This window comes from Coffea eugenioides, chromosome 6 (assembly GCF_003713205.1).
Source record: "Coffea eugenioides isolate CCC68of chromosome 6, Ceug_1.0, whole genome shotgun sequence".
NCBI classification, from domain to species: Eukaryota; Viridiplantae; Streptophyta; class Magnoliopsida; order Gentianales; family Rubiaceae; genus Coffea; species Coffea eugenioides.
In genome coordinates, this window is record NC_040040.1 from 4,382,125 (window position 1) to 4,409,033 (window position 26,909).

The 26,909-nt window shown below is 36.0% G+C and overlaps 5 protein-coding genes across 8 annotated transcripts; 4 read left to right on the forward strand and 1 right to left on the reverse strand.

Annotated features, from left to right (window-relative positions):
- Nucleotides 1–835: 835 nt before the first annotated feature.
- On the forward strand, nucleotides 836–3,827 carry LOC113775012. The gene is made up of 3 exons (XM_027319718.1): nucleotides 836–1,753; nucleotides 2,849–3,014; nucleotides 3,111–3,827. The coding sequence occupies exons 1-3, from the start codon at nucleotides 929–931 to the stop codon at nucleotides 3,557–3,559; spliced, it is 1,440 nt and encodes a 479-aa protein (XP_027175519.1). The 5' UTR covers nucleotides 836–928; the 3' UTR covers nucleotides 3,560–3,827.
- Nucleotides 3,828–5,618: 1,791 nt separating this feature from the next.
- On the forward strand, nucleotides 5,619–7,405 carry LOC113775013 (1-aminocyclopropane-1-carboxylate oxidase homolog 1-like). 2 transcript variants are annotated; one of them, XM_027319719.1, is made up of 3 exons: nucleotides 5,619–6,349; nucleotides 6,517–6,838; nucleotides 6,961–7,405. In XM_027319719.1, exons 1-3 carry the CDS (start codon nucleotides 5,805–5,807, stop codon nucleotides 7,210–7,212), a joined length of 1,119 nt encoding a protein of 372 aa, XP_027175520.1. In that variant the 5' UTR covers nucleotides 5,619–5,804; the 3' UTR covers nucleotides 7,213–7,405. The 2 variants fall into 2 exon arrangements, with proteins under 2 accessions (XP_027175520.1, XP_027175521.1); XM_027319720.1 differs by having other exon boundaries at nucleotides 6,517–6,843; nucleotides 6,961–7,103.
- Nucleotides 7,406–9,710: 2,305 nt separating this feature from the next.
- On the forward strand, nucleotides 9,711–12,813 carry LOC113775015. Of its 3 annotated transcripts, none has more exons than XR_003468854.1 (5): nucleotides 9,711–9,882; nucleotides 11,496–11,612; nucleotides 11,820–12,033; nucleotides 12,110–12,191; nucleotides 12,295–12,333. XR_003468854.1 is itself a non-coding variant. In XM_027319723.1 (5 exons), exons 1-5 carry the CDS (start codon nucleotides 9,862–9,864, stop codon nucleotides 12,654–12,656), a joined length of 588 nt encoding a protein of 195 aa, XP_027175524.1. In that variant the 5' UTR covers nucleotides 9,711–9,861; the 3' UTR covers nucleotides 12,657–12,813. The 3 variants fall into 3 exon arrangements, 2 of the variants coding, with proteins under 2 accessions (XP_027175524.1, XP_027175525.1); XM_027319723.1 differs by lacking the exon at nucleotides 12,295–12,333 and adding an exon at nucleotides 12,499–12,813 and having other exon boundaries at nucleotides 11,496–11,608; XM_027319724.1 differs by having other exon boundaries at nucleotides 11,496–11,608.
- A 3,456-nt stretch (nucleotides 12,814–16,269) lies between these two features.
- On the forward strand, nucleotides 16,270–21,625 carry LOC113775011. The gene is made up of 3 exons (XM_027319717.1): nucleotides 16,270–17,600; nucleotides 18,633–18,801; nucleotides 20,947–21,625. The coding sequence occupies exons 1-3, from the start codon at nucleotides 16,782–16,784 to the stop codon at nucleotides 21,408–21,410; spliced, it is 1,452 nt and encodes a 483-aa protein (XP_027175518.1). The 5' UTR covers nucleotides 16,270–16,781; the 3' UTR covers nucleotides 21,411–21,625.
- Nucleotides 21,626–23,300: 1,675 nt separating this feature from the next.
- On the reverse strand, nucleotides 23,301–24,116 carry LOC113775017 (auxin-responsive protein SAUR50). Its single transcript, XM_027319725.1, has one exon. The coding sequence runs from the start codon at nucleotides 23,982–23,984 to the stop codon at nucleotides 23,496–23,498; it is 489 nt and encodes a 162-aa protein (XP_027175526.1). The 5' UTR covers nucleotides 23,985–24,116; the 3' UTR covers nucleotides 23,301–23,495.
- Between the last annotated feature and the right edge of the window lie 2,793 nt (nucleotides 24,117–26,909).

Here is a 26,909-nt window from a genome sequence, read left to right on the forward strand (position 1 = left end):
ATGCAGTGGAGTATATGCTAAGAGAAGGACATTTAATCTCAGCAAACAACTGGGGAGCAACCACATAAATTGTACACTTGATTTCCACAATTACATTCTGCCTTTTTCCAGCGAAGAGCGTAGGTACAGGGGCGAGGGATTGTCCTTCGTTCCAGGAACTGCATTGACCTTTTATTACGAGAGCTAACTAATTCTTGAGGACCCTAATCTGTAGTACAACGGCAGCACATCATGTGCGTGTCAGAAAGCTCCACAACTTTCTGCGACGAACTGTATAAGTGAAAAGGTAAGAGATCTGAGCATGGAAGTTTGAGGATGGGGCTGAACAATTTCTTAGCAAGAATCGAGGCAGGTGATCGTCAAATTGATGAACTCTTTGCTATGGGCCTTTGAATATACTAACATGTTACATGTGCAACTGCATAAATATCCAATATCCAACTGTGGTAAATGGATGGATATTAATTACGAAGCCATGCATGCATGCATGTCACGTCAAAATTAAGAGTCAAGTAAATTCTTGGTCGTTGTAGCACCGATTTGAAGTTGTAAATGCAAAGAACTTGCGAGAGGTTGAGAAAAGTGACTTAGATGAAACAGCCACATTGTAAATTCGGTCAAGATTGTCTTAAATCGTAAATATCTACAGTTAAAGCCCAGGTAAAAGAAAATACTAGTAGATTGATCTGTTTAAGGATTCTGGTTGAACAACTTTCCCCTAGCAATTAATGTCATTTAAGTTTTACTCACCAAACATCCATGGCGATATTTACTCCTCCAAATCAGCAATATTCCACCAGTGCCCTAGTGTTCACCTTTATATATGGAACTCTTGAACGAGGCTCAACGGGCCAAAGTATCAACTTCCTGTCCTGAAAGTGCTATATCTCCTCCAGAACAGTCTCCACTTAGCCATCTCTCTCAAACGATGTCCGGGAAAAACCACAATGACGGCCAAAGAGTTGAGCCCATCAGCCGACCGGCGGGCAACACGGAGCACAGTTGGTGCCGTGCACTTTCACAAGGCACCGGAGTTGCTGTGTTGACCCTTCAACTGTCTCAGGCAATAGAAATCCCTATTTTTCAACAAGCACTCCGCAAGCTCCAAGATGCCCACCCCATACTCAGGTCGAAGCTTCACTACAATCCATCGAAAAAGGCTTTCTCATTCACAACACCCGCCACGTCCCACATCCAAGTTCAATCGTTCGACGCCTCAACAACCTCACACCTCCTCAAGAATCTTTCTGAAAAATGTGGTAACGGGTTTTCCATTTCTCCTCTCCACATGATCCAAGAAAACGAACTGAACAACAACGCATGGGCGAATCCGTACAACTTTCCTGGCAGTGGCATGGACGTGTTCCTGGCTAGTGTTTATGAGCTGCCCGGTTCGAAATGGATTATTGCACTGAGGTTTCACACGGGAGTGTGTGACCGGACCACGGCCGTGACATTGCTCAGGGAGTTGATGGAGCTTGCTGGGGACAGACTTGAGGAAGAAGCAAAGGGCGGCGAGAAGCCCGACGAGGGTCCGATAAAATATCAGGAGAAGATGCAGCAGGGAATTGAGGATCTGATTCCTAGCGGGAAGGCAAAGAAGACTCTGTGGGCTCACGGGATTGACGTGTTGGAATATTCGGTGAACTCGCTTAGGCTGACCAATCTCAAGTTCAAAGATGTCAAGTGGCCGAGGTTTTCTGAGGTTGCGAGACTGCGCATGAATCCGCATGAGACCAACCAGATACTCGTTGTAAGTGGCATTTTATTTAAATTACAATATCATTCCGCCAATCACCATTGATCCTGCATTAGAACTAAGAAGCGATATTAAAAACATACAACGAATGAGTACGGGAATCTCTGAAATCAAGGACTTATAGAACAGGCCCATAATGTTGGATCAAAAGAAACAGTAATGACATTAGAACAAGCCATAACGTTGGATTTTGTTTTTGTTGTCCGTTCACCTTTCCTCTCTTTAGTAGCGGCCGAATCTCTAATTGACTGGACAGTCTGGACCTGCATTGAATTAGGCCGAGTACTCTGGGGTCAGTCTGGCCTACATCCATGTTCCCTCTGATGGAAACCTTGGACCTCTCTCTCGAATAAGTGTGATGAAATTTTGACTCTTATTTAATTATCAAAACTTCTAAGCGGGTTTTGGCCTCTTCAGTGAACTCCTAATTGAAAACTCATGTCTAATGCATTACCAGCACATAATGTTCCCAGGCTGTTGATACTCAAGAGTTTTACTAATATCAAGCTGCTACTCCCAAATGGGATCTTATGACAGTTTTGAAAATCATACGCTCCTTTCTCTAATGTTGATAACACGATAGCTTGTAAGATCATTACTCTTTTACCTTAGAGAATACTATAAATTAACATGATCTGCCCCCCTCCCCCCATCCCAAAAAAATATGTTTGGAGCTTTGGTCAATGTTGCTTAGACTTGTTTTATAATCCTAATAATTAGTCAGTTAACAAATAGGATTCTAGAGAAGATGAATTAAACCATGCAGGTCCCTTTTCGTAAGATTTTCGAAACCAAATTTGTCTTAGAACAGTTTTATCTTTCCTTGATCATGACTAGCTGCATTACAGGGACACCATAATATCGTAATGGTCGGTATTAGTACGTTGATGTCACTCAAATGAGAGGCTTAGAGCCGTCAAGTTTTGTAGCCTGATCCATACAAGTTAATTTCAAGATGCTTTGGTCTCTGCTTCCATATTACTAATTAATATTAAAAAAATATTAATAATGCTCAATTTGGATTAAGTTTTGAAGATTGAAGAAGTAAATGATACTGAATCTAAAAAAAAAAAAAAAAAAAATCTGTAGGGATGCAAATTGAGAGGGATAAAGCTGTGTGGAGCACTAGCAGCAGCTGCACTGATTGCAGCACATTCTTCCAGAAGCAGCCCTGATCAGCGCAAGAAGTACGGGGTGTTGACCCTTACAGACTGCCGCTCCATTCTTGACCCACCCCTCTCTCCTCATAATTTCGGTAACCCTCTCACAGCTGTTGATTGTTTTGATGGCCCGCAAGGAAAAACTAGCTGCAGCAGCACCAACTAATTACTCTACTCTACTCTTTGATCAGGATTTTATCACGCTGCAATCCTCAACTCTCATGCAGTAAAAGGAGGAGACAACTTGTGGGATTTGGCCTCCAGATGCTACTTGGCCTTCGACAATGCAAAGAAATGCAACAAACACTTCTCGGACATGGCTGACCTCAATTTTCTGCTCTGTAGAGCCATCGAGAACCCTAGCTTGACTGCCTCATCATCCCTCAGAACGTCATTCATCTCCGTTTTTGAGGAACCCGTCATCGACAATTCTAATCAGATTCAGAAGGGGGTTGGATTAGATGACTATCTGGGCTGCGCTTCAATTCACGGGGCTGGTCCGTCTATTGCTTTCTTCGACACCATACGAGACGGGAAGCTGGATTGCCTGTGTGTCTACCCGTCGCCCCTGCATTCGAGGGCTCAAATGGAGGAGCTGGTTGAGAAGATGAAGGCCGTCCTCGTCGATGCTACTTATTAGCAAATCTTGCTCTCCATTTTCTAGTACCACTTCTAAGGGTCCAGCTATTGAGCACAAATTAATCATTATTTATTATGTTTAACTCATATTAATATTGATAATTTATTATTATCTACTATATTCCTCTATTAAGAGTAAAACAAACGCCCTTCTTCATTACGGAGGGTTGATCACTTTGTCCTAATTGTGTTCTCTGCTGCTGTAGCCCTTTCGGATCATTAATACATTACCGGTCAGTCCACAGATTACAGATTGCCCATCTTCTATATTCCCATCTTCGTAGCTGTTTCAGTTTTTCGGGATGTACAATTATAAAGTCAATAACCATTTTGCCGTATCTAGTTTTCGTTGTCATGGACCACTCCCTTCATTCACACATACATACGCAGCCCACTCTGGACCATCTCCATGGCAAACTGCGTTAGGTCTTGTAGCCCACTAAGGAGCTGTCGAGCCTGTTAACAGACGTGACGTTAGGGCTTCAATAACCATTTTGGCGTATCTAGTTTTCGTTGTCATGGACCACTCCCTTCATTCACGCAAACATACGCAGCCCACTCTGGACCATCTCCATGGCAAACTGCGTTAGGTCTTGTAGCCCACTAATGAGCTGTCGAGCCTGTTAACAGACGTGACGTTAGGGCTTCAATAACCATTTTGGCGTATCTAGTTTTCGTTGTCATGGACCACTCCCTTCATTCACGCAAACATACGCAGCCCACTCTGGACCATCTCCATGGCAAACTGCGTTAGGTCTTGTAGCCCACTGATGAGCTCTTCAATAAAAATAATTCTTTTTCAATTTGATAAGGATTTCTTAACCTTTTCTTTCATTTTATTTAGATAAAGTGTAAAACTGTTATTAAGGAAGATGATGGTTCGATAACAAACATTACTCTTCAATGTTTTTGGAACCAGAGTAGTGGCGGAGCCAGAAAAAATTTTCAGTGGGGACAAAAACAACAATAAAATTTTTTACCTATTCCTTTTTAAGTTTTTTAAGCAAAAAAAATATTCACCAACAAGTTGAAATGAAAAACCATTTTTTAGTTTACTTCAAATGGAAATTTGTAACCCACATATATTTTTAGAATATTAGTTCATAAACCAACTTAGAGAACCACGTAATTCTTTCACTTCCATCATAAAAAAACCTCTGGAGACACACTTGAAATTATACATGTATTATAGGAATTTAAGGGGGGTAGTGGGGGCCCATACACCCACCTTAAATCCGCCACTAAACCAAAGTGATATTTTTAGTTTTAATTCAAGGTGACTTTACTAGATTAATTGCCTAATGAACTCGTGATAAAATATAGATACGATTTCTCTCCGGTTGCACTTCAAGCTCTAAAATATGTTTATCGAACATTATTAAGTTCCCTTCACCTGTTTCAATCTCTTCTAAACTTCCCTCGAAAATGATTAGTTACAAAGAGAGTGAGCAAGTGTTAACATGAATCGCTTGCAGCCTAGCTACATATATAGCATAGGGTTGGATTGATAGCCAAATTTATGTAATTGCCATTCGTACGTATAAGATGTGCGTGTCTTGTATGATTTATTCTATTGATCTCCCTTGTATCAGAAATAGATACTGAACCGAAGGCCTGCCCGGTAAGAAACATTGGATAAACAAATAGGTAAAAACATCAAGCCAGGCTTTTGCACGTTTGCTTCCACGAACAAATCCATTTTCAAGAGAAGTAGCTTGAAGTTTCGAGTATCATTCCAACTATTTGGATCAGTTTCTAGGCTGTGAAAATTGTGGACATCCAACAAGAAATTTATATTTCTAGGTTGGTAGATGGTGTAGCTAAAAGAATTTTTTATTTATAACCCGAGAATTTGTTGTTTTCTAGGCCTTAATTTAACTCGGATTTCTGAACTGCGACTATTGATAAGTATGGTGTTAGCATGTCCCATAATTGATAAGCACTTATCAACCACAAACAAACCCGGAACCCAGATTGCCCAGAATGCGTCATCGGAGGGTTAGATACGTGCCAATAAAAACGAATAAGATATATATTTCCTGAAAGGTACTTGCCCAAGGGGAAAAAAAATATACCGTACACAGCCCGCCATCTTTGTCCATCCAGATTTTGTCTTATTGAAAAAACGCATGTCCCGTTATGGAAATTCACATCCACCAAGGCTCCTCTGAACTAGAAAACTTTGTGTATAACCAAGACTTTAACCTTGCTCAGAACGAGATCACTGATTTCCTTACCGGCAGAAAATGGTCGCTTCTGAGAGAAATGATGTTAACCATGAAACTGAAGCAGAGTACGACAGGAAGCGTGAAATAAAAGCGTTTGATGACACCAAAGCTGGTGTTAAGGGACTTGTTGATGCTGGCATCACGGAAGTCCCTCGAATGTTCATTGGACCACCAGAAGACTTGAACGCTTCTAGTAATTCCAATAGCGAGCAGCATGAGTTTCCGGTCATTGACTTACATGGCATCCACGAAGATGCGGCCCAGCGGAAGGAGACGGTTGAAAAAGTCCGTGAAGCATCAGGAACATGGGGTTTCTTCCAAGTGATCAATCATGGGATCCCTGATGATGTTCTTGAGGAGATGCTAAATGGTGTACGCAGATTCTACGAGCAAGATACTGAAGTCAAAAAGCCATGGTACACAAGAGAGCCCGGATCAAGAAGAGTCGTGTACAATAGCAATTTTGACTTGTACAGTGCACCAGTAACTAACTGGAGAGATACATTAACCTGCGCCATGGCTCCTAATCCTCCAAGTCCTGAAGACTTGCCTTCAGTCTGCAGGTACGTCATTCTACAAGATTCAGATTACGACTACTTGAGATACCTGCAGGTTTTCAGATCCTGTTGGTAGTATTATTTTCAATTTTAGCTTCGTTCTGCTACGTTCTAGATCTTCATAAACTTTATTGGTGTGCGTTTTCTTTTTGCCCTTTATCCTTGGGTTGCAGTGAAATTTTACTCAAGTACTCAGAGGAAGTAACGAAATTGGGATATTCTCTGTTTGAATTACTCTCGGAGGCTCTTGGACTTGATCCAAATCATCTGAAGGACATGGATTGTGCGGAGGGGCTTATTGTTTTGTGCCATTACTATCCAGCATGCCCACAACCAGAATTGACATTAGGCGCCAGCAAACATGAAGACGATGACTTTCTCACTGTGCTTCTCCAGGATCATGTAGGAGGTCTTCAGGTTCTTTACGGGAACCAGTGGATCGATGTTCCTCCAACACCTGGAGCTCTTGTAGTCAATATTGGGGACCTTCTACAGGCAAGGTCACGCTTGTTGTAATCTATACTAGTTTATTGACTTTAATCGTCCCCTGCACTCAGCAGTCAGCAGAAACGAATTCAAATAGCACTAACCATTTCTGATCTGATTGAACTTCTCAGCTGGTGTCCAATGACAAGTTCCTCAGTGCTCAGCATCGAGTACTAGCCAATCGTGTTGGTCCCAGGGTATCAGTGGCATCCTTCTTTACCACATATCTCCGGCCATCTACAAAGCTCTACGGACCTATTAAGGAGTTGCTCTCAGAAAATGATCCACCCAAGTACCGGGAAACCACAATTAAGGATTATTCAGCCTACTTCGACGCCAAGGGACTCGATGGAACTTCTCCTTTGCTGCACTACCGGCTGTAATTATCCGTATGGAAATGATACAGATTTAACCTCGAGTGAATTGTAAGAGTGTGAAATCACAATACTTAAAAACTCTGTTCAACTCCGATAGATGTTTTCTGCATAATGAACAACGGTACAGAAAAAAAAAAGGCATGATAGCATAAACATTTTATTCTTGTTTTTGCATTGAATACCAAATAAATTTTAGAGTATACTTTAGTCCCTCACCTGAATTCCTGGCAGTGGAATTTTGACTTGGTTTCTAGTGGTTCACTAGGTACTACCTAACTTTTGGATTAAATTACTACACTGAAATGAAACAGGCAACTTAAATGAATTTTTGCTAGTTACCATAAATTTTCACAAGAGTGATGCCAAATCCATACCTTTGTGGCCTAAATTCACACTCGTATGACTAATGTTGGTGTGTTATAAAGAAAACTTGTCTATTAGTACATAATTTTTCTAGATTAGCTAGCCCCGTTTGATAACTCAATTCGGCACTTAAATTTAATGGATTCATATCTTAATATATTCAGATCGTTTGATAACAAAAAATTGAACATATGAATTAATTAAGTGGCACTAAATTTCATAGGCAAAACTTGCACTCAAAATTAAGTGATAAGCTATTCACTTATCACTGAATATGATATGTACTCAAATATATTAGATTTAATACTTAACAATTCAACAACTTAATGGATTCAGATTTCAGTTTTCAAACTTCAGTTTTATCAAATGCACCATAAAACATGATTCTGCATTTTGATTAAATGTGTAAAAAGCATCATAATTGTTTTCAGTTATTAAATTGTCTTTTGTTTCACGAACAATAATGTTTTACTTTTATAGAAAAAAAAGTGTACAATTTCTTCATGTCTAAGCATGTAATGCCAACAGCGTGATAAAGTGTTTAGTTTCAAAAGCTTATCAGACTCGAATTTCCCAATAGAAATTTCAAGGTACCATGAAAAAAGGAAATTTCTGGTAACATGTGTGTCTAACCACAGTTGAAAGGGCTTAAATGGATGGTTGTGAGCAAGAATCATTACACGGATAGATGTGTTTTCAAAGGACACTTGCTGTGGTTTAGCAAATTTGGAAGTACAACGCTATGATGAAGTCGTGATTATAGTTTGACTTTCTTAAAAAGAAAATTAGTTGCTTTATGGGTTCGTTTGTTTCGGATGAAAATATTTTCCAGAAAAATATTTTCATAATTTCCCGTATTTAGTTGCACAAAAGTTACTGAAAACATTTTTCTATGTAAAATATTTTCACTCATCTTATGAAAAATAACTTCTCTTCCAAACTTACTGAAGTTATTTTCCGAAATGCATGCATCCCGCCTGTAGTATGTTCCAAGCTTACTGAAAACATCTTATAGTATGTTCTTTTTTTTTTTTTTTAGTGTAAACAGGAGGACTCGAAACCAAGACCTCTTCCTTACACTCCATTTTCCGTACCACCCAACCCAACCCAACCCAACCTTCCTCCTAGTATATTCAAAATAATAAAAAAAAAACCTCATCCTACTCATCCTATGCTAGTAATTAATTATGTATAATAGGGACATTCTTTTCTAAAGAAACTTTCAGCAGTGAAAGTGCAAGATATATGTCACAATAAGCATTGCATGTGATTGATATTTGACACTAAATGACCAGCAATTTGTTTATTACTTAAGGAGATATTTTTTATTCATATATACATTTCTCCAAGATTTTTTAAAGTTAAACAACGAAATAAATTTTCTTATTTTGCATGGGAAGAAGTATGTAGTTATAATGTGTAGAAAGTAAAAATAGTGATAAAAGTGAAAATATTTCAAAAGTTAAACAAACACCAGAAAAATGAAGTAAGAAAATATTTTCAATAAGCTAACCAAACACCTGAAAATGATAAAAGGGAAATGATTTTTATAGAAAATTACTTCCACGAAAAATATTTTTCCAAGAAAAATATTTTACTTCTAACCAAACAGACCCTATATGTTGGATTTTTTCAACAAAAACCTAGATGCACAGATTGAAAATGTATAAACTACACTAACTTAACTTGGACAGTGCTACAGTGCCTATAGTTATGGTAACGATATTAGGGAAACCTGCTATTATAGGTTTCTATTACCTTTAGTGACAGATCAAATCTTTTAGTGACTTTTTAAATATTATATTAAAATAATTAATATTAACTTTAGTAAGTTTTTAATTAAAACTAGTAAGTATATGCCTGAAAGATAAGATTTAGTCAGAAATAGAAATTTACACTTTGAGTAATTTAATTTACTTATTATTTGACAAAATTTACTTATGTTTAAATTAAACTTACCAATACTGAAAGTAAAAAATGTACATATTTAAGTAAAAAAACGGTTTTGGGTTCCTGAAAACGGTTTTGGGTATCACCTTTCTCTTTAAAGTTATCTACCTTCTTCTTATTCAGTTCCCAGTTCCAATGATACGATTGAATTCCCAAGCAAAGGTTTCCACTTTGATCCACACTTTCTCTTTGTTACAATTGAATAAATCTTCTCACTTCAAAATTTTCATCTTTAGTTCACACTTTGCTTCTATCCTTTCTCATCGTTCGGTTGGGTTTGAGTGCTGCCATATGCAAACACAACAAAAGGGTTAGCGACGGTGGTAGCCAGCCAAAGAGCATATGAAAAATAGCAGTGACGAGGTTAGATCATCATGTTCTCTTGAAATCGTTTGATTATATTGCTGTAATTTATTTATATTTCATTTGTTTTGTTTGTCAAGATTTTCTTGGGAAATCAAGGCTGAGAATTTGAAGATTTTATTGCAATTTTGGGGCCGAAAATGTCCGTTGAAACATCTAGGAAATGGTTGTAGTTTTGATTGTCTACGGGTAAAATATGTTTAATAGCCATGTGAAACATCTAGGAAAGGACTTGAGACCAGACGTTTAAGTTAAATGTGATTAATTTGTGAATGCATATAAGATGTTTGGTGAAATGTCAAAGAGAAATTTGTATGTTGTGATTGCTACTCTGTGCGGGTGAGAATTACTAATATATTAGTAACTCAACATGAGCTTTATAACTTGAATTCTTCAGGCAAGAGAGGTTTCTCCCGTTTTGGAATTCTAAGTTGATACGCTTGATGGAGCATATGTTATTGAACTGAACTGATCTAGAATCATTGTTGCGAATCTGTTGTTTCTATGGAAATTTATTATCAGCCTCTTGAATTTTTTACTCCATTGTAACGTCTGCAATGCCACGGAAATTTGGCCATTATTACTCTTGTAAATCTGTGTTGCAGAAGCAATTCTTATTACCATCCTATGATACATGTAGATTTTGTAGAATCACATCTTCCCTCTTCTTCAGTCAGGAAAGGAGAGAAAATTCATAGAACAGTTTCCGACCATCAATCAATTATGGTGTTATACATACTTCATATTTTTGCATTTTTTTGTTTATTTTTCTTTTGAATGGTGTTGCATGGGGCAAACCTGCGGAATCCAGTGGTCTTTGAGCAAAGGATTGTCAAATGCTGGTTGTTGATACATATAGACACAATCAATTATATCACCGTCTTTGCTCTGTCATGAGAAAAAATTTTGAATTTCATTGTAAAGAGCCAAAGGCATTCAACATAATCAAATCTACCTACCCGCAAATTTGTGACTTTCATTGAACTAAGGATTAGATTATGCTGGTTGTTTCGATATTTTGGACATGGGAATAACTCATCTTCCTCCTAAAAAATTACTAATACGTAAACCCTTACCGGGAGAGTCAAAATAGCTTGTTAATGCCATTGCTATATCATAACGATTAGACTGGAACATAAATCTGTTGAATGGGTTGATTGGAACAAAATTCAGATGAATGGTTTATATGAGAATTGAGGTTTTCAATTAGTTTGATGATGGTTTGTAATATAGAGAGAATGGAGTTCTAATCATAAAATACCTAGAAAAGAAACGGGTTGCCAAGTCGAGAAGATAAGTAAGTTTTTAATTCAAACTAGTAAGTATATGCCTGAAAGATAAGTTTTAGTCAGAAATAGAAATTTACACTTTGAGTAATTTAATTTACTTATTATTTGACAAAATTTACTTATGTTTAAACTAAACTTACTAATACTAAAAGTAAAAAATTTACATATTTAAGTGAAAAAATCACCGGGTTTCTAAAAATGATTTTGGGTTGCTGAAAACGGTTTTGGGTTCCTGAAACACTTTCGGGTATCACCTATCTCTTTAAAGTCATCTGTCTTCTTCTTATTTAGTTCTCAATTCCAACGATACGATTGAATTCCCAGGCAAAGGTTTCCACTTTGGTCCATACTTTCTCTTGGTCCAATTGTTGTTGCTACAAAGGGACAAAAGGCAAAACAGTCCACTCACAAGCGAAAGCGAAGACGATGCAAAAATTGCAAGTAATCACCTACTCTTAAAATTGACTTATTCTACGGTTAGAATAGCTTTGCAAAACCAGATATGAATGAGCAATGCTAAATTTCATCCACTCATTGGCTTTATGTTAGAAGGCCAAAAATGTTAGTTATATATGTACACTTCATATACGCCTTTATAAATTCAATCTTATTGTTTATGGATTGTGCTTGGCAATTTTTTTCCCGCAGGTCATTTGGACATGATAGACGAAAATGTACTAAAGTGTGCACAGATGCATATGAAACTCACAATTATGATCATGTTGGGGCACCCAATTATGTTGAGAATGTAAATTTGAATCTGATAGGATCATCCGATGGCCTATTGCAATCAGATTCACAGCATGGATGCAATAAGGAATTAATGGATAGTAATTGGTTTCAGATCATTCCTCCTGGTCAGGTAATGTATAGCTTGCTTTTATTTATTTTTGTGTGAAGGCATGAAATATAATGGTGCTCTATTTGCATTTGTATAGGCATTAATGTGGGCATGCAATCCTTCATTAATCCAAAGTCATGTACAAAACACTAGCTTGTTAGGAGATGAAAAGTATTCAGGTACATTTTTCCTTCTTCACGCCTAAGTTTTATGTTATTTATTTGCTATGATTATGTGTTGTTGTGGCCTTTTTTTAATACAAATCTTGTGATGGTTTTGTAGTGAATGAACCAGATTTCAGCCAAGACCATTAAGGAATTTTAATCTTGAGAGAGTACAAATGTTTTTGCACGTCTTTGCTCAAAGCTTTTAGGATGATTTAAGTTTTTTCGAAGGTAGTTTAATGCGTTTTGATTGTAAATCTGAACATAATCTCCTTAGTTTGCAATTTCTGGTGTTTACTTGTTTTAATGTGAATAATTTCAGCTTGCTTGGAAAAAAGTTTGGTGATCAAATTTCAGATATTGTTAGCATCCAAGTGCTCTTGGGTTTGTAAACCAGAAATGTCAATCCAAACTGAAGCTTTTGATAGTGATATCAGAGCCCTTGATGCTGGTGATCAAATTCTCAAATCAAGTTACTAGCCTTTTGATTGCTTCAGATTTCTGAAGCCAAAGTCTTTGTGCTCTAAATTCAGTTCTTGGCCATGTAATCTTGTCATGCTTAGATAGCTATATCTAGTGTCCTGCCAGCTTAATTTTGATGCGTAAGTATCAATTATTAAAAGTTAGATTCATTCTGATGCTCAAAATGAGCCGTTTTCTCCTATTTTGAAATACCAATTTCATATCAAATGTCTTGTGCATGTAGATTTTGCTGTTTACTTCAAATTGGACTGGCTTACTTGATGAGCAGAACTCGAAAAGCAACTCAAATACTCATGTTATACAATACTCAGCACACGGTTTTTTAGGCTTTAAAACGTCATTAATGAAAGTTACCCATTCGGTTGTTTAGGAATGTTAGGAGATTCGTCAAATTCAAATGACGATGCCTGAAACTTGTACTTATCCCCAAATTTGTGTTGTAGTACAGTATCAAGATCTTGCACCTATTCCATTCACCTATAAAAATTATGATTATCATAAAATGACATTTTATAATAATTTACATACTATTTGCCAATTAAAAGCAAGTTTCATAAAAAATGTGCATGTAAATCCATATTGTGAATGATACGAAATATATTTGAAACTCACGAAACTTAATATATGGGTAAATTTACTATAATTTTAAAAGATTACGCTACATTAGATACGATCACTTTACCTTTTATACTTGTGACCTAGAAAATAAATTTATTAAAACACATAACATTTATAAATGATGCATACATTTATTAAAATGCTTAAAACGCAAAACATTTATGAATGAAACATACAATCATTATTATACATTTATGTTACCAACAACTACTAACTATAATATTAAGTTTCAACCATTAATAAAAAAATCTTAGCACTAGTTTAAATAAACTTCTTAATACTTGTTTCATATAAGTTTCTTTAAGTAATATAGTAAATTTATGCCACAAACTAGTAAGTTTTGATGATTAACCAAATTATTATTCTTTCAACAAGATTTACTATTAATCTATAAAAACTTACTATTACTTGAACTAAACTTACTCCCCACAAAACTAAGTTTCGAATGTAGAGTAGTAATTTAATTTTTAAAAAAAGTAACTTTCATTTTTATTTCGATTTACTTTTTGAAACATAAATAGGATAACACTTATATGACCATTTTCGATTTATTTTTTATTTACTTTTAGCGGCCATTTGATTATTTGATAGGCCTATCCACCTAAATAGGATAACACTTAAAAATAAGAAAGTAAGTTTTCCATCTAAAATAGTAAGTTAACAGTAATAAATTAGTAACTTTTATACTTCAAAATGTAAATTGGAATAAATATTAAACTTACTTTTTAAATAAATAAATTACTACTTTATATCCCAAACTTACTTTTTATAGTGTAAGTTTAATTCATGTAATAGTAAGTTTTAATACATAAATAGTAATTCTTACTGATAACATGGTAAAATTGATTAATAATCAAAATTTACTGATTTATGAGACACATGTACTATTTTACTTTAAAACATATTTCAAACTAGTGTTAGGGAATTTATTTGAAATAACGATAAGATGTTTTATTAATGATTAATTTTTAGTACCTTAGTTAGTAAGTACTCATAATATACCTGTATAATACAAGATTATAGTTAACATTTAAAAAAATTTATTTACATATTTTAAAATACTATGGAAAAAAGTTTGACTTTTCACATAATCTCGTAAAATATGTAATAAAATTTTGTCGTATTATAAGTTTTTAATTATTTTCAATTTTTGAAAAGTTTGAAAGTTTGGATAATAATAACAACAAATCTTCCTAGTTATATATAGAATATTACTTGTTCATATATCAAAATTTTTATAAATTAACACCTATGAATATAATAAGATGATAAAGTTTTAATAAATTTACATCTGAGACACAAGAAATAATAAGAGTAAAAGCCTAAACAAAATGAGAAATAATATAATAACAAAAATTATAAATTTAGTATAACAATTAATATAAGAAAATTAAATTAAATTTAGAAGGTAAATTAAATAACAATGTCAAGGTTAGAGGTCATGGTAAATGTTACAAATTTTAGGAGAAATTATGTACTGTAAAAATGGTTTAATAATTTTCTATTAAGCATAACTATTGCATACAAAAGGAAAAGATATTTGATTTTATTTTGCTTTGATTAGAAGAACTTGTACTAGTAATAAAAGAAATTTCAATTCAACAATCAACGTGTACATGATTACAGTAATTTTTTAGTCATTTAGACTAATATGTGTCATAAAGTAGTCAGATTTAGTCGTTTGTGAATTCATAATTTTAACAGTTTACATAAAATTCATCTATTAAAAATTATGATTATTATAAAATGCCCTTTTATAATAATTTACTTACCATTTGCCAATAAAAAAAGAGTTTGATAGAAAACATATGGATACAAATCCATAATGTAAATGATACAAAGTATGTTTGAAAGTCACAAAACTTAACATATGGGTAATTTTACTATAATTTTCAAAGATTATTCTATGTTAATACAACTTTAATTTTTATACTTGTGACCCAGAAAATAAATTTATTAAGATTTTACCATTTTATTAAATTCATAGGCATTAATATATGAAAATTGCGTACCATTTTATTATATTCATCGGTGTCCATATATGGAAATTGTGATGTATAGATAAGTGCAATTCTATATATAACTCAAAAGATTTTTTTTTACTGTCATCCAAACTTTTTAACCTTTTACAAATTCAAAAATAATTCAAAATTTATAATATGACAAATTATTCTTACATATTTTATAAGGTCATATGCAAAAAAAAAGTTTTCATAGTTTATTTAAAATGCTTAAAACATATAACATTTATAAATGATACGTACAATTGTGTATCATACATTTACATTACGAGTAATTACTAACTATAATACTAAGTTTCAATTATTAATAAAAAATCTTAGCATTATTTCAAATAAACTTCCTAATACTTGTTCCATATAAGTTTCTTTAAGTAAAATAGTAAATTTATGCCATAAACTAGTAAGTTTTGATGATTAACCCAAATTTACTATTCTATCAACAATATTTATTATTAGTCTATAAAAACTTACTATTATTTGAACTAAACTTACTCTCCAAAAAGTAAGTTTTAGATATAGAGTAGTTATCTACTTCAAAAAAAAAGTAAGTTCCATATTTCTTCAAATTTACTTTTTGAGACATAAAAGTTACTAATTTCTTGAGTTAACTTACTATTTTTAATGTAAAACTTACTAACCATATTTTTAGGTACTATTTTATTTAGATGACCAGTATAACAGGTAATCAAATGGTCGCTAAAAGTGTTTTTACCTGTTATATCAGGTAAAAACAGTTTCGTTATCATAACGCTCGTTACTTCAGACTTTTCCACTTAACTTATCACGTGAATATACATAATCTATCGCTTTCCTATATTTGCATACTTTTTCACAATTAATTTTACCCTCACAAAAAAAAAAAAAAAACACTTGAAACTGCTTAAGGAAGTCTCCGGAGCATTCATTAGCTAAATCCTTATATATTTTTGACACTATCACTGCACACTCTTACTGCAAAATTGCGCCACACATCTGTTACTGATCGAGATAGCGGTCAAATTTACAGAAGAAACAAGACTAATTCCCATTTTAATCAATTAATTGTCTCCAAAATTTGCTAGTTGCAACACATAAGGCCATTAGGAGCCCCCAGAATACCAAGATAAACGTGAGAACCTCACCTGAATATTCTCCTCTGATCCTCTCTGGTTTGCTTCCTTTACATCATCAATTGATCGCTCTTTTACAGGTGATAATGATAAATCACGGAGAAGATCAGGGCACTGATTTGTCTTATCCTTGCGATGGCTAGAGGCTAATTTCTGCAAGACCTTGGTTTATCCTGCGAGTTATCCATTTAATCTATCTTGTGAGGTAGTTGAGAAATCTTTTATCCTTTGTCGAGACTCGACTCGAGTGTGACACAGCTTCGAGGTTTCTTTTTACACCAAAGCATCATCCCTCGCTCTTTAACAGATATATAGTACTAGTGTGCTGCTGCTGCTGAAAGAGTCTTGAATTTCTACTCATAACAGAAGCATCAATGTCTGAGCAGGAGAGCCTTAGCAGCCCAATGCCACGAGTACTTGAACCCAAGAGCCGCCCGGCCGGCGGCACGGAGCAAAGTTGGTGCAAAGCCGTTCCAGGCGGCACCGGCATCACGGTTTTGGCTCTACTCCTCTCAAAAGCCCCAGATGTCCCATTTCTCCAAACTACCCTCCGCAACCTCCAAAACACCCATCCCATCCTCAAATCAAAACTCCACTACGACTCCACTTCCACCACTTACTCCTACATCATCCCCTCAACTCCTCAGCTCCAAATCCAACCGTTCGATCTTGCATCGACGTCTGAGATTCTCCGAGGCCTCACTCGTTCAAACAGTAGCACTATCTCCACCTCAGACTTCCGCCTGATCCTCGAGCACGAGCTAAATCGAATCGTCTGGCCAAATCCCGACCCTTCATCAGAAGCTGATGATGTGGATCTATTCTTTGCCAGCGTGTACACTTTGAGCGATGACAAGTGGGTCGTGGCCCTCCGGCTTCACACGTCGGTATGCGACCGTACCACCGCGGTGTCACTGCTGAGGGAGTTGCTGAAGCTGATGTCTGCGGACAATGGGGAAGGGACGCAAAAGGAAATTGACGAGGAATTATTGGAGGTTAGATTGGGGATCGAAGACTACGTGCCGAGTGGGAAGGGTAATAAGCCATTTTGGGCCCGGGGAGTGGACATGCTTGGATACTCGTTGAATTCATTCAGGCTGTCAAATTTAACATTCCAGGACACTGGCTTGCCCAGATCTTCACAGGTCATAAGGTTGCAAATCAATGCGGATGTCACTCAAAAACTCATTTCTGTAAGTCACTCAAACCACAGTTTATTTTCCATCCATCCTAAATTTTCCCAAATTTTTATGCTACAGGGAATATTCTTAAATTGCTGAATTCGCTACATCCCTTTTTTTTTTCCTCTCTTTTTTTGGTCACTATGCTTGGATAGAAACTAGAGAGATTCCTTCTTCGCTCATTGTGAAGCATTCATTATTCACAAGGAATTAGACAAGCATTTCTAGGAAAATATATTAGAACTGATGCATCCCAAAAAGCTGAAATTAATCTTGTATATATTGGCATAAATAAATCCGTCTTTTGTTTGAATGAAAACAAGCAAATAAGTTGTAGGAACACCATTTGAGTGGATTACCAATTACCTTTGCGCCTTGCAATTTGCCGGACCAAACTGACTGGCTGCCAAACTGGCATTGGATTTCGCAATAAATTTTGGTACAAGTATAGCTACTCGCGGTAGACGATTAGGTGTCAGAGAAGCGATTTTCACCTTCAAAGAAGAATATCTTATTTGGCCCAAAAAAACAGAAGAAGAAGAAGAAGAATACCTTATTAGTGTCGCGGACGAGGGAGAACAGTTACCACAGGTCCCCCATCAACCATTGCCCCCCAACCCGCCCCAAGAAAAAGAAAAACAAAAACAAAAAAAAAAAAATTCTTGGCCGAACATATAAAATTATGCAAATATTTTTTTTAATTGATCACGTTTAACTTGGTTTTTTCAAGCGAAACCCGAATTCCTTTTAATTTTCAGTAGTTTGTGGTTTGATAGTTGTTGATACACGTTTATTGTCGCGCTTTTCAAGCCATCCTAAAGCTTCAAAAACGCTAAAAGTTGTTTATTTGGATAGTTTTTGAACTAATGTCATATGGAATTTTGTAAGTAAAATTAAAGCTGCGGTCAAACTTTTAAGTAAATGGGTTCATTATTCACCAAACAACAGGAGTCTATGATGGTTTGGACTAGTGGATTTTGAGTACTAGGGAGTAGGGAAGCTACCACTCTTGACGTGAAACAAAATAAGGGCCTAACCTTGCAGGGATGCCAAGCTAGGAACATAAAATTGTGCGGGCTGTTGGCGGCTGCTGCCCTAATTGCTGCCCATTCCGCAAAATGCTTTCCAGACGATCACTGGGAAAAGTACGCAGTGGTCACACTTATTGACTGTCGTTCGCTTCTGGATCCAGTACTCGAAAACAACGATCACGGTTAGTTTTCTTCTTACTGTTGCTTTTTCCTTTCTCTCCTTTTTTTTTTTTTTTTCCTTTGGGTGCCAAAATTTCCACCACATCCAGGTGAAAAAGGCAATTTGTTCTAGTTTTGCTTTTCTCTTTTCAAATTCTCCCTTTGGGGGGACCGTTCTTCGCTTACTAAATCGGGATGGTTAGGCCACATCGTTCTTTATTTCTTTTTCTTTTTTTCCTTCCCTTATAAAATCTCTTCCTCCTGGCAATATTATTCTTTTTTTTTTCTTTCTTGTCATTTTTTTTTTTTTTTTGTCGCAACGATAGATGTCCTATAACCTAATCTAGCCTAGTCTAAGGGGAAGGGGAGGGGGTTCGATGTGAGTACAGACTCCATCGATGAAGGTCAATTAAGACCGCCACAAAATTGTGGCAAATTTGTGGGAGGCAGGGATTAAACCTCTGACCTCCAGCATCACCTTTAATACCTTTAATGGTGATGACCACTGGACCAAATGGCCAGTGACTTTTTTCTTTCTTGTCATAAAACCTCTTTCTCTTTACCAATCTGCAATAGTGACATTTTGTATAGCCTGGCAAGTGGTACCAAATGGGCAAATACCGGTCGTGCACGTACAGCAAATTGGCGTTGTGTATAGCAATGACCTGCTTGTTTTTAATGTGCTATAATAGGAAATGACCTGCACGCTCACGGGTTTAAATTTAATACTTGAGTAACCCTTCTATCACACGTCGAAGTCCTTTAAATTAGTAGTAAGAAGATATTTTGAAAAGTAGTACAACAAAAATGTTACAGATAAGGGATAATTTTAGAAACCTCCCCTGAGGTTTCTAAAAATTTCATTGAGCTCCCTTGAGATTTTCAATATTATACTTACCACCCTTGATGATAGACATTGACTATAATAACCTTCATAATTTTTTCAAAGACAGGCTATTGATAAAAAAGATAACAAAAAAAGAAAAACAATTCTTCTTGACTAAGCCGCATATTGTAACGAAACTGTTTCATCCATGGCCATTAAATTATAACCTTCTATCACTCAAAAAAGGAAGAATCTTGGCTGTTTGAGTGGGAAAAATGTAAGAATTGTGTGTTTTGTAACTGACGGTTTGGTAGGCAATATATGGAAGAAACCTATAAATGGGTAAAAATTATAAAGGTAAGAATTATGATGGTGGATTTTGGCATCTAAAATAAAGAGTTTGTTCGGAAAAAGAATACGTGATGAGTTTGAAATTTTGGATGGATATAGAAAATCATACGATGGAAAGCTAAGGACATTAACTAAGTAATAAAACTCATAATTTTGTAGTATACAAGTGTATTCTTGATTTTTAAAATTTTTTAATGATTATTCATATTTTGAAAATTAGATGAGGGTAATTTTGGGCGTTCATATACTTTTTTTGGTCTTACATCATCAAGGTAAAATCCAAACCTATATTTTAGGGGAGGTATGTGTAATTTTTAAAACGTAAGGGGAGATATCTGAAATTATTAGAAATTTCAGGGGAGGTTTCTGAAATGATCCTTTTTTTTTTAAATACATCCCAACATTACTTTTTATAAGCAGATTCTTAAAAAAATTAGCTTTGCCCCCTCAAATTCTTTTTTCTTTTTCTTTTTTTTTTTAAAAATTGAATTTCTTTCTCCACATTCTTATGCTTGTCGATTCTATGTTTTTCCCCCTTTAAACCTTCCTTCCTGGGTCTGCCATTGCTAATCAGTACACAATCTTGGTTAGAGTTTGGGGTCGTTGCCATGGTATATTATTATCTGCAACAGATCCTAGCAAAATTGTCTAAAATGATTACCGAAATGTTAAACTTGAATCGGTAACCTTGTATATACATATGCCAAACTTTGGTACAATCAATTCCACCACTTGTTTCAGTGGCAAGCTTGTTAGTATGTGGGTTTGTTTGGATTGAGGATTATTTGTCAAAATTTATTTGCTTACATAATCATTACAATTTTCAACACACCTTTTTACATTCCCAATTACCTTTTTATCTCACATACATCACATCACAAAAAGTGTTACAGTAAAAATATCTCAAATAATTTACAATCCAAACAGAGCTGCCTCTAGCATATTTTCATGGTTTGTACTTGACCGGCCGCGGGCTACATGACGGTTGCAGGGTTTTATCATTCTGCCATCTTAAACTCGCACGACATTGAGGGCGGAGAGAATTTGTGGGAGCTGGCGGAGAGAACCCACGCATCCTATAACAATGCTAAAAACAACAATAAGCACTTCTCAGACATGCCCGACGTCAACTTTCTAATGTGCAAGGCCATAGAAAACCCGGGTTTGACTCCATCTTCATCCTTGAGAACTGCCCTGATATCCGTTTTTGAGGACCCTGTCATCGATCATTCTAACCAGCTCCACCAAAGGGTTGGATTGGAAGACTACGTCGGTTGCGCCTCGTCTCACGGGGTAGGCCCTTCAATTGCATTATTTGATACCATAAGAGACGGACAACTGGACTGTGCATGTGTGTATCCATCGCCTTTGCACTCCAGGGATCAAATGCATGAGCTGATCGGCGAAATGAGAAGGATTCTTGTGGAGGCAAGCAACGGCATAGACACCAGCTAACCAGCTAGTGACTACAGAAGCTGATTAGTAATTCATGTTTGTCTCGCAATGGGCTTGTCGAATGTGGAGACAGATTTCATTGCACAAACTTGTTCTTTGGAATAAGCATTGAGGTTATGTCTCAAGTTTTAGCCGACTGGAATTATCACTAAATTTTGAATTACAACCACCTCTGTTTTTGCTTTGGTTGATTCACTTCTTCGTCTTTCTCCTTTTTTCTTTTTTGTTGGTTATTGAAGCTTTGTCATGGTAGATAAAACCAGCACACGCTGCTATAATTATACGTTGAACCCAATAGGTAAGGCATTGATATGGGTGAAAATTGGAGGCACGAGGGAATGTGGAAATTGGAAAGAGAGACTGCGGAGGAGTAGATGCTGTCACATCTCCGATTTGAGCAAGCTTTCACAAGGTTGATTTTTGTCCGATTCGAATCGATTCTATGGAGTAACTTTTACTATAATTTTTCATGTAAATTCATATAAGTTAATAAAAGTAAATTTAAATCTATCAACTGATACAATTAAATTGACAGTTATATACCAATTCACTACAATATTACACTAAATGTGATAAAAATTATATAAATCAATTTGAATTTATAGAATTCAACCCGTGAGCTCCTAATCTTATTATAAGTAAGATGTGTCCGCATATTTCTTTTTTAAATTTTTTCAGGACAAGCAGACGGAATGATTACGCTTTCTTTTTAATAGGATAAAGAAATTTGGCCACTTTGTGATGATCAGCACACGAGTAGCTGATGTCATAAGTGGGTCAACATGCTTCTATTTTTTCTGATTCTTTTTTCCTAAAATAGGTCCACAAAATTTTCATCATTTTGTCAATAAACTCGGTTTAATGATTTGGTCCATAAATATTAAATCTGCTAGATTTTTAATTATACCAAAGTCACAAGCGCACATCCCTATACCCTGTTTGGATTATCATTTTCTGTCGAAAAATTACGTCGTTTTCCGTGATCACATTTCCGTATTACTTTTTTTTCTCACATACATCAAATCGCTACAGTAATTTTTTCATGAAAAATCATGGAAAAATGCAATCCAAACACAAGATTTTAGAATCTCTCTCTCTTTCTATCTCTGATTTTTTTTCAAATGGCTTTTATTGGTAGAATAAAATGTCCGGCAAAAGAAACGAAACAAACACCAGGATAGCGAAACGTGTCCTCCACTAAACGATGATTTAATCACTTCATTTGATCATGTACGCACCAACAAGTACCATCCCATCTGAAGGAAATTAATTGCTCTTGTTTTCGGAAACAACAACAACGAAATAATAATATCACTGTCATTATACTCACTAAGACCAAGCTCCGGACTAATCATTCTGGCAACTGGCGGGGCGAATGGGTCCTCTTGGCTTTTGGCACATAGGAAACGTTCATTACGAGACAAAACGCATAGATTTTCAGCAATTGGAACGGGACCAACCACTTTGCTTTCAATCCATAGTAGAGAGTCCTAAACTTAATCCTCTCACGTTCACACGCTAATCACTTAAAGAGCCAAAAAGGAAGATTAAATACCCCAACTGCCACTCCATCGGAACAGCAATTTTGAAGTTTCTAACTAATGGGCCGGCCGGCAGGTAATTGGAAAACTGAATCAACACTGCTCAATTATCCACCCAACGCGGATCAAGCCAGACAAGTAGCCATCTCGGCGAAGAATAACAGATTTGTTTGGATAGAGTATTATTTGAAGTAATTAATGTAATATTTTTTTTATGTGATGCATGTGAGATAAAAAAGATGATTGAAAATATTAAAAAAATAAATTAAAAAATATATTTATAATACTAGTGAAATATTATTTGAAAAAATTTAATATCCAAACAAATTATTTCGCACCTCAACTCGAATAGAATTACAAACATGGTCAAATTCGTAGAACTTAGAAAATGGATAATTACAATGCTCTCCTACATCTGTTCCCAAATTTACCTCGATAAGTCGATTAGCTTAATCACTTCACTAGTGGAAGGAAAGAGAAAACTGCGGTATTTTCAAGCTAAAGGCCCCAACCTACATCAATTCTAGAACTAGGTCTACCATAGTTATATGAACTCCTGCACCAAATCTCCAAAATCAAACTTGCCGTTGCAGCATTCGACGGCACTTAACACCCCTTGGAATGCAGTGACGCTGCATGGTACCACCAGACCATTTCTCTGATCGAAACCAAATTCATCATATGCTTTCTCTAACAACATCTTAAAAAGAGGGTGAGAGAGGTGGCCGGTTGGTACCACGAATCTTTGTCGGGCTTCTCCTACATACAAAGCAAATGTTCCTGTTGGTGTTGTCGAAGGTGATGATTCTTCAGCTTCACAATTGCCCATAAGCAAATGCTCTTGTTGTGATGGCTCACGCTGAACTTTCTTGATTGACTTGGCCCTTCTGGCTAATTTCTTCACCGATCCAATCTTCTTTCCCCACATCATGCCTTTGAACTTAGAAAGTGTATTAGGGTTGAAGGAAGAAGAACGGTTGGACAGTGAGATTGATGCTAAAGGAAGAGAATTTTCTTGAGGAGAAGCTTGCATTGTAGAAAGGGGTGGTGGGTGAAAAAGGTTTATGTAAATAAGGTGCGACTTCGTTATCGGGGCCAATACAAATGCCTCCCCAACTCAAACTCACAACTCACGGTGAGGGTGTTCATGAGTCTTTGGACTGCTAAAAAAGGGTATAGAATCAATTAGAGTCTATGATTGTGGGTGGCTTGCTTTTGTCATTCCTTTTGGAATCGTCCTTGCGGGTACCTTCACTCGTCCTTGCGGGACCTTAATATTCCGCCGATTTGATACCCTAAAATGGGCCATACCAATGTTTTTTTTTTTTCGAAAAAAATGGGGCCGTACCACTTGTCAATTGGTTTAATTTTTCGCTTTTGAATTGAATAAATATTTTTAACGGGGTTAGGAGTGTTGAGATGAAGATGATGCACCAAATGTTCATTAGTGGTGTTTTGCCCAATAATTGATGCTCCATATCGATTCGCAGTTGCAACTACTTTAATGCATTCAAAGGCCAGAAAGTAACCAAACAATTATCCATCTGCAGTTACAATTACTGTCCCATAGATTTTTTAGTGAGAATTTCTTCTTGTTTAGAGATTTCTAATAAGAGTTTCACCTTCTCTTAAGTATTTCTAGCAAGAGTTTTTGTAGTTAGTCTATTTATTGTATTAGATCTAAGTTTTTTCGAATTTGGTTGTTAGATCTGAAATTTCTTAGACATGCATGGTGAGATCTCACCTTAACATTTGGGTTTGAATCAGTTCATTAGTAGATTTAGAACGAAGCAAGCAGTATAATTGGAATGATATTTTTGGGGTTATAAGCATTTTATCTTTTGATTTTTTTTTTGGAGTTTTGATGTAATATTCTATTGATTTTCTAGATCTACGGTATCAAAGTGTTTGTTCTCCAGATCTATTTGTATATGTGTATAGCTAATGTAATTTCTACCATTACTATAGATTTAATAAAATGATGATTTTTTTATTCCAAAAAAAAAAAATGAGGGGATGCCACGTTGCCTTTGAGCACAAACCTAAACCTAGCTATTTTCATTTGATTGCATTTTTTATTAATAATCCTTTCCTTTTGCCAATTATTTTTAAATCTGTGGTTGAATAAACAGACTAAAATATCAAGAGCGTCAATTGCAACCAAACCTTCTAAACTACAGGCCTTCCTCAATTTCTTAGTGTTTCTGAATCGAATTCGGAAACACATAGAATACGTGATACACGATTAGTTATAACCATTCCATAATTCAGTCGAGGACCATAAGCCATACTTGTCGCACATCCTGCGCAGCGTTTCAAAACGGAAAAAATGATTTGATGGTTAAGGAATTTCGTCTAAATTCAACAAAGAGAATCCCATCACCCGCCTCTCTTATCTCCTGTTTTTAGAGCGAAAGAAAGATGCGTTCGGCCAAGGGCTAAATCAAACGGTGGGTAACAAGCAAACACATATCTAAAAATAAATCAGAAGGTAGGGAGCAATTAAAATACTCTGCAGCTTCTGCTGTACATTACCGGCTTTCGGCCTCATGTAATGTAAGTGCTATGAGAATTAGTCAACCCCAAACGTGCCCTTGCTTCGATGATAAATCACCTACTTGAAAGAGTGGAGGCCCATTGATTCATGATACGTGGACGGGAATGAAGCTGATATCCTTTACCGAATACCCCGATAAGAAAATCTTTTAACCAAACTTTTTAAGAGAAGAACTAGAGACGTAGAATTCTTGGACGGCATTGCCTGCAATTCAGTCTTGACGGCGAGAGGGGATTGGCACAATGGAGGGTTGACATAGGCTTCGATGTAGATAAGCATCGGTTGACTTTGTATGAACAATTGACGTGGCTAATTCCAATCAACGATTGGATTACGCAATCTCCGTGGCGGCAACAAATCAAATTATACAAAATTGTTCCCGATCCACGGACGACTGTGTAGGGAGTTTTAGTTGGGGAGATCTTATATATGAATCCATTGCCAGCTGCAGTCCTTGGCTCTACGTGCCGACCGCTTTGCTCAAGTTCGAACTTGATGGATCTTTTATTCTTTTCCCTGCCTTTAGTCTTTACGCAAAAAAAAAAAAACTTGCCTGCATGCACTGACCGAAACAGGGTAAGGAGTGGAAGATAAATAAAACTAATATGGACTAGGCATTCTTTACGTCAGGATAAACTTCAAAACAAGCTAAATGGCGAGGCTGCTGTTTTAATTGAGTTCTTTTCCTGATTCTTCATGGTTATCCTAAGGGGGAAGTTCATGGAAAATGAAGAAAAAAAGGGCAGTTCCACAACTCAGAAGCTACCATTGCCTGATAGAAACAGTAGATTATGCGAGCTGCGCCTTAGGATCAGACAATACGAAGCTTATTGAGGTATCTGATTCTGCCCTGGAATTTTTTTTTTGAAAAATATTATTTGCGTTTCATATTTTATTATTGGCACTATCATCATTTGTTGTATCTTATATCTAACAAATAAAAATTATGTAATAAAAGTGCAAATAATAAAAAGAGGAGTGCAAATAAATTTTTCCTAATTTCTTCACGAGACCTGGTTTTGGAGACTTTTCTCATCATTGTGGAAATATCAATACGACCAGAATTGAAGGTTTCAACATGACTCGATTCCATGACAAGAGCGTCAAACCGTGAAAAGGAACTCGGTTGACTTCGAAAGCAAAACCCAACCAGTTGCGCTACTTGCAAGAGGGATGTCAACATTGGTTAACCACTTGGCAAACAAGTCGTTACAAAGTTTAGTTTATATTGAGACCCCTGACAGTGCCAGTAAAGTCATCCTCAGTCCATGGTTAAAATGCAACGAGTTGACAATTTTTAGCTTGTGATTTAAGTGCACCATATCCAAATGAAAATAAAAACTTAAATTCATAAGAGAAAAATAGGGATGTTACAGATGCGTTTTGAGAGTTACCTACTAC

Coding starts and splice junctions, on each gene's coding strand:
- LOC113775017 (XM_027319725.1), bottom strand. CDS start 23,984: ATGCAAGCTTCTCCTCAAGAAAATTCTCTTCCTTTAGCATCAATCTCA.
- LOC113775011 (XM_027319717.1), top strand. CDS start 16,782: ATGTCTGAGCAGGAGAGCCTTAGCAGCCCAATGCCACGAGTACTTGAA. Junction 17,601..18,632: donor TCACTCAAAAACTCATTTCT/GTAAGTCACTCA, acceptor CTAACCTTGCAG/GGATGCCAAGCTAGGAACAT. Junction 18,802..20,946: donor ACTCGAAAACAACGATCACG/GTTAGTTTTCTT, acceptor TGACGGTTGCAG/GGTTTTATCATTCTGCCATC.
- LOC113775013 (XM_027319719.1), top strand. CDS start 5,805: ATGGTCGCTTCTGAGAGAAATGATGTTAACCATGAAACTGAAGCAGAG. Junction 6,350..6,516: donor GACTTGCCTTCAGTCTGCAG/GTACGTCATTCT, acceptor CTTGGGTTGCAG/TGAAATTTTACTCAAGTACT. Junction 6,839..6,960: donor ATATTGGGGACCTTCTACAG/GCAAGGTCACGC, acceptor TGAACTTCTCAG/CTGGTGTCCAATGACAAGTT.
- LOC113775012 (XM_027319718.1), top strand. CDS start 929: ATGTCCGGGAAAAACCACAATGACGGCCAAAGAGTTGAGCCCATCAGC. Junction 1,754..2,848: donor AGACCAACCAGATACTCGTT/GTAAGTGGCATT, acceptor AAAAATCTGTAG/GGATGCAAATTGAGAGGGAT. Junction 3,015..3,110: donor CCTCTCTCCTCATAATTTCG/GTAACCCTCTCA, acceptor CTCTTTGATCAG/GATTTTATCACGCTGCAATC.
- LOC113775015 (XM_027319723.1), top strand. CDS start 9,862: ATGAAAAATAGCAGTGACGAG. Junction 11,609..11,819: donor GCGAAGACGATGCAAAAATT/GCAAGTAATCAC, acceptor TTTTTCCCGCAG/GTCATTTGGACATGATAGAC. Junction 12,034..12,109: donor AGATCATTCCTCCTGGTCAG/GTAATGTATAGC, acceptor GCATTTGTATAG/GCATTAATGTGGGCATGCAA.